This window comes from Mycena indigotica (genome assembly GCF_014461135.1).
Source record: "Mycena indigotica strain 171206Taipei chromosome Unknown Mind.scaff0005, whole genome shotgun sequence".
In the NCBI taxonomy this organism is placed as follows: domain Eukaryota; kingdom Fungi; phylum Basidiomycota; class Agaricomycetes; order Agaricales; family Mycenaceae; genus Mycena; species Mycena indigotica.
In genome coordinates, this window is record NW_023503004.1 from 4,979,100 (window position 1) to 4,987,019 (window position 7,920).

Sequence of the window (7,920 nt, forward strand, 5' to 3'; positions counted from 1 at the left end):
CGGAATCACGTATCATGTATCACGCATCGCGCATCGCCATCATCAGCGCTGGGCTGGCGTCCGCGTCAGGTTGTATTGGGCTGTGGGCTGCATCAGATCATTCATGCTCCGCCTCCAACGAGGGAAGCATGCCCGCATGACTGCTCGCGGCCACACAGACCTGCGCCAAGGGCTCGCCGCGCCCCGTCGCCGCTCGACAATCGCGGCGAGGAACTCCGCCCGACAATTTCAGGAATTCAAATTGCTACTAGGCTTGGTCCCGCGCGATCGGCGCTGTGACAGCGCCGAAAGGGTGCCACGCTGTCACGCGGCTCCCTTCTTTTTCTTCTCCATCATGTACATCTTCGCCCATCTTTGCTCTTGGGCGGGGGCTGGGCTGGGTCCCAGGTACACCGCCCCCGATGCGTATCGCACGCCAACCCCGCGACTGAATGGATGCGGATGCAGACGCGGCCGCGGAATCAGATGGGCCAGGGACGCCAACCGCAATCGCAAATCGCAATCTATCGCCCCGGTGACAGGCAGCGACAGGACACGACACGCGGCGTTAGCGTTACGGCTGGCATATAAACCGGGGGCAGCTGGTGCCGGGTGCGCTTCGCTTCTTCTGCTTCCTTTGCTTCCTTCGCCAAATTTGCTCCCCCCACTCTACACGTACTTGCTTTCTACTTCCACACCACACTCCATGACGTCGCTTTCCCCGCTGGATCGGCTTGCGCTCGCAGGCGACGCTGCCAAGCACTGGCTCCACCGCGAGCTCCCCAGCGCGCCCGACGGCCAGTACGACTCCGAGCATGTCGCGCACCCTGAGCAGGAGGCGAAGAACCGCTCGATCGTCAGCGAGGGCGTCGCCGAGGTGCGCTCTCTGCTTGCTTTCATAGAAGGGTGCTAATGAAGGTGCAGCTGAACAGGCTCCGGCCAGGCCTCGAGGCGACGGCAAAAGACGCTCTAACAGGCGCGGTGCGTGTTTTCAGCTGTGCAGGCAAGGGGGAGCTGACGATGACGATGAGTAGGGCGCGATAATAGACGCGGTGCTCCACCCGAATGCGGTGGACGACCGCAAAGGCGCCGTGCGTTGTTTCCGTGCGTTTCTTCCCGTGGCTGACGACTGCAGTTTACTATCGCCCTCGAAGTCCTCGCGAACCTCCCGCCCGAACACGTGGCGGCAAAGAAGATCAGCGACGCTGCATTAACGCTGCTCTACAACACCATCCCGCACGTGCGTCCCCTCCCCTCCCTTTTTTCCACTGCCATACTGACTCGCTTCAGCCGCCCGCGACGGGCCTCGGTCCGGAACACGCCTGGCGCTCCGCGGACGGGGGCGGGAACAACATCCTGAGCCCGGACATCGGGCGGGCGGGCACGCCGTATGCCCGCAGTGTCCAAAGCCGGACACCGATCGCGCCGAGCACGCTCCCCGACGCGGGGCTCGTGTTTGACGTGCTGATGCGGGCACGCGACGTGCAGCACCACCCGGGCGGCAACTCGAGCCTCACCTTTGCATGGGCGACGATCGTCACGCACTCGCTCTTCCGCACGGACCCGCGGGATTGGAGCAGGAATAATACCAGCTCGTATTTCGATTTGAGCCCGCTCTATGGGATTAGTGCGTCATCTTCCTCTCTCCATCGCTGACTAATTTGTGTGTAGACCAGGCGACGCAGGATTTGGTCCGAGATAGGAAGGCCGGCAAGGGATTGCTGTACCCGGACGTGTTCTCGGAGGAGCGGCTGACGTTCCTCCCGCCCGCGGCCAGCGCGATACTCGTGCTGTTTAATCGGAACCACAATTATATTGCCGAGAAGCTGTTGAAGATCAACGAGCGCGGGACGTGGGCCGAGCCGCCGCCCACGGACGAGAGCAAGCGGGCGCAGCAGGACGAGGAGATCTTCCAGATTGCGCGGCTTGTCAAGTAAGTTCCGTCAGCGCTGAGTGAGCAGCGGCTGATCCCAGGTAGTTGTGGCCACTTCATGAGCTTCATCGTGGGCGACTACGTCGCTGCCTTCTTGGGCGTGTCCGAGGGGATAACGTCCCCGCTTTTAAACGACGCGTTCAGCCCCATGACCGACGCGAAAGGCGCCCCGGTCACGCGTGGCGAGGGGAACCAGTGCAGCGTCGAGTTTAACGTGCTCTACCGCGTAAGTCTCTTCATCTTACTTTTCCTGTATGCTAATATTGTCTGCAGTGGCACGCGCTTCTGTCGGAGCCCGACCGCGAATGGACGACGACGACGTTCGAGCACGTGTTCGGGGACGCCAAGCCGCTCGACGAGCTCACCCTGGCCGACTTCGGCGCGGCGTTCGCGCGCGTATCCAAGCAGATCCCGCCCGACCCGCGCCTCCGGTCCTTCGGCGGGCTGTCCCGGGCCGCGGACGGGCGCTTCGCCGACGGGGACATCGCGAAGATCCTGCAGGACGCGACGGCGACGCCAGCCGGATCGTTCCGGGCGCGCGGCGTGCAGAAGGAGCTGAAAGTCGTCGAGGTCCTCGGCATCGAGCAGGCAAGGCGGTGGGGGGTGTGCACGATGAACGAGTTCCGCGAGTTCCTGGGGCTGAAGCGGTTTGAGAGCTTTGAGGAGTGGAATCATGACGAGGGCGTGGCGGCGGCGGCGCGGCAGCTGTATGGGCACGTGGACAACCTCGAGCTGTATGTCGGGCTCGAGTGCGAGGAGATCATGCCGCTCCGGCCGGGGGTAAGGCTGTCGTCGGGGTACACGGTGGGCGTTTTTCTTCTAGTTGCGGAGGCAGAGGCTGATGCGATGGTAGCTCATGCGCGCGATATTGGCGGATGCGCTCGCGCTGATACGCGGGGACCGGTTCTTCACGACGGACTTTACGCGTGCGTGAGCTTCTTCCGTTCTCTGATGCGAAGACTAATCGGGGTGCAGCGTGGAACCTGACCGCGTGGGGCTTCCAGGACTGCCAGCGGGACCCGCACAACGGCGCGCTCGGCGGACAGAGTGCGTCTCCCCCCCTTTCCCTTTCTCCACATACTAACAAAAGCCACCAGTGTGCAAATTCCTGACGCGCCACCTCCCGGCGTACTACCCGCCCAACTCGGTGTACAGCTGCTTCCCGTTCTTCACGCCAGAGCACATGAAGGCGAGCCTGGTCAAGCAGAAGAAGGCGGGCGACTACACGTTTACGCGGCCCGTGCCGCAGCGGCCGGTGGTCGTGGTGGAGACGATGGAGGGCATACGGGAGGTGGTCAGGGATGAGGGGAGGTTCAGGGATGTGTATGGGGTCAAATGTGGGTCCGCTGATATGATGCTTGCATGATAGGCTGATGTTGTGGTAGATCTTAAAGGCAAAGACCGGAACTGGGTGCGTTCCTTCCCCTCTTCCATAATAGCTAGCTGACAGCTATACAGCTCATCGACTCGCTCTTCCCCGGCTCACCTATCGCCGCACAGACGACCTACCTGGCGACGCTGCAGAAGCAGATCGCGACGCGCAGCTGGGTGTACGACGGCGCGCCGGGGACGTACGTGGACGTGGTGCAGGGCGTGCTGAACCCCGCGGCGGTGCGCTGGGCCGCGGAGCAGCTCGTGCGTCTTCCTTTTCATCAACTTGCAAGTTGCTGACAATTTTTGGTGGCAGTGCGGCATCCGGCCGAAGACCGCCGCCCACCCGGCCGGCGTGTACACCGAGGCCGAGCTGTTCGACATGTTCGGCACGCTGTACAGCAGCACGTACCTCGCCGTCGACGACGCCGAGCACGGCTTCGCGAAAGCCTGGGCGGGCGCACGTGCGCGGGAGCTCCTCCTGTGCCGCGTCGAGGAGGCCATCCGGGGGGTGCTCCCGCACAACGGACACCATACCATCGCCGACGCGCTCGCACACGTGACGGAGCTGTTCCACCCCGCGGACCGGAAGCGCCCGTTCGCGGAGTTCGTCGCGCGCCTGGCGGAGGCGCGGCCGCAGGCGGGGGTGGATGAGTTGGCGGCGGCGGTGCTGGAGCTCGGCGTGGTTTCGTGTGCCACTTATGCGCAAGGTAAGTGCCTTTTGGCCCGGATAGAGGGGGTGTTGACGGGGCTTGTAGCGGCGGCGCAGGTGGTGGACTTTTACCTTGAAGACGCGCAGATGCATGCGAGGGAGCATATCGTCTCGCTCGTGGGCTCGGCTGATGTCGGGGACGCGGACAAGGTGCTGCTAGCGTATGTCCGCGAGGCGCTGCGTGCGTATTCCCCCCCTTCCTCTATTCGTGGAGTGCTGACGGGGACGCAGGGCTGAATCCCGCTACCACCGGCGTCTGGCGCGAATGCGCGCAAAACAGCGTCATAACACAAGGCCACGCCGCACTCCCGGTGCACGTGAAAGCGGGCACGAAGGTCTTCGGCAGCCTCGCGAACGCGTATCGCAACGTGCGTCCTTTCCCTCCCTGCCGCTTCTTCTCCTTACCCTCCATTCAGCCGGCCGACTTCCCCGACCCGTTGACGGTCAACATCGCCCGCCCCGCCGCGGCGTACGCCTTCTCCGCGTCCGAGCCATCAGAGGACGTCGACTTCGAGCACCTCGCGGCGGCGCAGGCCCTGCGCGCGGTGTTCGCGCTCAAGCACGTGCGCCGCGCGGCGGGCAGCACGGGCCGGCTCGCGGGCTTTAAAGAGACCGCGAACGAGACGGAGAAGACGGTGTACTTGACGCCGTACGGGACGACGAGCGCGTTTCCCGGCGGGATGCAGGTCGTGGTGAGTGGTGTTTTATTCATTTGTTGAGACGGGTGCTGACGGAGGGCAGTATGATGCGTGAATGTGCGGCTGGATGACTACGAAGGAGGCAAAAAATATTAAACACGATGGGTGTATTTATCGTGGGTAATCTGTTGTTTTAGTAATGAGGTGTATCTAGCTAGTATTTCAGTGTTGGTTTTACTTAAAGCGCTGTACCGTATGAACAAAAGGAAACAAGGAGGATGAACTCCTTCTGTCGTCGAAATGGGGGTTAAAACTTGAAGCTGCACCGCCAAAAAATATTTCAGCTTTAGGTGTCTTCCAAAATAGGAAATTTGATGGCAATGTTAATTAACATGTTAATAAACAGGGTCTGGAGACTGCCGGAAATCATTCACGTAAATATATAGGATTGGGAATTACTTACAGCACCCTATAACCCCCTCATGAAGACGTGGGCGATCGGGGGGGTTGGCTCAGCTAATGATGATGCAGACGCGGACAAGGTGTTGTCGTCGGCCTATGTACACGACGTGCTGCAGAAGTAAATCTTTATTCTCAAGAATCTCAACCATTCAAACGATTTTCGAGGCGTCGTCTCGATCGGGGTTTCCATGAAGACGCCGCGTGGGAAGTCATGTTCCCACGCTCCCATCTTATCTCCGAACTTCCATGATGTTGCTCATAAGCCTTAAACAACGGCATCTATGCTTGGTGCAAACAATCCTTAACACTTTGAGTCAAGATGTCCTCAGGATTCCGGGAGCTCTGACAGAATAAGCACTTCCTTGATACTTCTACTCGCAGTAGGGGTGCTCAATTCTTGGAGGTCGGAAGATAGGAAACTGTAGAATATAATATTTTTATTAAGCGGGAATTTCCCAGCAGCCAAACAGCCAATTTCTCTCTCACACTCAGCCCAGCCGTTCCCACCCGCCATTTACCCGACAACTCCCCCTATTCCATGCCCAAGCATGGCCGCCAGGACATCGAAAATGAGGTCGTTGAGCATGCTGCAGCCACCTTCCTCATCGCCGACCTTGTCGATGATGCACCAGTGCCCTTCGATAACGACAATGATCTCTTGAATGAAGATGGCGATGATCAGTTGGTTGAGGCATTGGCAGCGGGAACCACGGAGGCTGCAGAGACGCTGAGGCTGTATGGAGCCTTGTTGGCTCAAGAGGCAGCCAATCTAAAGGGAGATGGGACCCGTGGGGTACTTTTTCGGCACCCCTGGCCCTGGTCGTAAGGATTTGGAAAGTGGCCTGGTTACAACCAGGGTGGTCGGATTGCACCAACCCCGGATACAACCAGGCCCTGGTTATAACCAGGAAGGGTGCGAAAGGGTAAATAGATGCTATTTAAATAAATGGCAAAAGGGGGAGTCAAACCGGGGCAACGTCGGTCAGAAAAGACGAGACATATCAACCGATTGACTAAGAGACAATTTGAAGTCCTATTAAAACCCCGGCCGCCGCGGCCGCCGCCGCAACTAAGCAAGCCCAATGATTATTTATGTCAAAAATAAATAAGAAAAAATTCCTAGCCCCCGGCAGGGTGGGTCCAGGGCAAAGCCCTGGTCGGGGTCCGGGGTGGACAACCCCTCGATTACCAAGATTTACAGACTGTGTGGGGAGTGGAGATGGGTCTCTTGTGCAATCATCGGAGCAGCCGATCTGGATAGGGCCTTCATATTTGAGCCGGAAAGGCTTCTTTGTGGTCTGTATTTCTGCTGCTATAGATTATTATTAACATTTCATACTAGTATTCTATTTTTACTATTGTCGACAGTGGTATTCGATTTGCGGCATGGGATCTTGGATGGCCTGGCAGTGTTACCGATGCACGTGTATTCAAGAACTCACCTTTCTGGCAACATTGACACCAGTATCTGAAGAACGGTCGTCGTATCCTGGTCGACAAGGGCTATCCATCAACGCCATACAGTATTCGACCCTTCAGTGCGCCAGAGATTGCCAAAGCATCACCCGAGGACCAGCGACGGATGAAGGACTTCAATTTCATTCTTTCAGGCCAGCGTATAACAGTTGAACATGCGTTTGGTTGTTTCAAGCTTCGCTTCCGGTCAATGCAGATGGTTGGCGGCCACAAATATGTCGAAGATGTATGGCGGGCAATTAACGCTCTTATGACGATGCACAATATGTGCTTATATCATGGAGATCATCCGGATAAATTTGCGGAATATACTCCAGGCCTGGGTGGAGGTCTTGCTATTGATGTTGCAGGAAATGGACTTGATGCTCCAACTGATATGGCAACACCATTTGCGGCAGCGAATATTCCGGTACACGAAACTGCAGCATGGCTGAAACGGGAAGGATTGAGGGTTCGGCAAGAGTTACTTAATATTATATTTCCAGTATAAACAAATAAATCAAAATTATACTTGATTAAAGTGAATATACTATAAATGAACAATAAGACCTTGAAATGTTAACTGATTACTCCAGCTCAGAAGCAAGATATGCATTAACCACAGCTCTTGCCTTTTCCCGATTCTCCTCCAAATATACCCCTGTCTTGTCCGCCAGAATCCGCTCCGCTAACTCCACCTTCTGAGTAAGGCGCTTTGTCTCCATAACCTTCTCCTGCATTGCCCTATTTGCCTTGTCCATCTCTACCCGATTGGCGAGATAGTCATTCATGGCTGCTAACGGTGTCTCCTTCTTGATCTTGGTTAAAGGCTTGGACTTCGAGGTCAATACAGGGGGACGTGGGTCGCTACTCAATTTCGATTTGGTTGATTTCTGGGCAGTATTTGCGGGGGTAGATGGTGGTCATTTACCCATATATTTGATTATGTCATCAGTATCGTCCTCTAGATCATCGTTGTCTTCAGGTTCGGAGAGATCGATATTCGAGCGTGCAGTATTGCGACTGACTTTCGGATTGTCTTGATATCTAGAGCAAGTCAGATAACTCTTTCCCCAAAGATATCGAAAACATACCGAGCAAGGAATAGGTCATACCAGCCTTTCTCCTTCCATAACTTGAGTTTCATCGCATTAAGGCCAGCAGTATCAAAGCCAGCACTGGAGCATGATGCTAGAAAGTTGTCGATAGACTCCTCCGACTCCCAGTCTGTTGCATCGCCATCAGCGCCATTGCCAGTAAAGTTCTGAAGCTCAAGCATCTTTTTAAAAAAAATCCAGCGTACGGTCGAAGAAGGCCTTCATCTGCTTGGCTGTACGCTTGAGACCTGACTCCTGACAAAACTGGGACCT

At 56.9% G+C, this 7,920-nt stretch overlaps 1 protein-coding gene across 1 annotated transcript; it reads left to right on the forward strand.

Annotated features, from left to right (window-relative positions):
* Positions 1-334: 334 nt before the first annotated feature.
* Positions 335-4,748, forward strand: MIND_00648300 (Heme peroxidase; the record flags this gene model as incomplete). The annotated part of the gene is made up of 18 exons (XM_037363215.1): positions 335-856; positions 904-960; positions 1,014-1,070; positions 1,115-1,219; positions 1,270-1,606; positions 1,651-1,912; positions 1,958-2,138; positions 2,186-2,716; positions 2,766-2,838; positions 2,888-2,959; positions 3,010-3,249; positions 3,298-3,323; positions 3,371-3,547; positions 3,600-3,993; positions 4,042-4,176; positions 4,227-4,363; positions 4,412-4,687; positions 4,737-4,748. The coding sequence occupies 18 exons, from the start codon at positions 335-337 to the stop codon at positions 4,746-4,748; spliced, it is 3,594 nt and encodes a 1,197-aa protein (XP_037221136.1).
* Between the last annotated feature and the right edge of the window lie 3,172 nt (positions 4,749-7,920).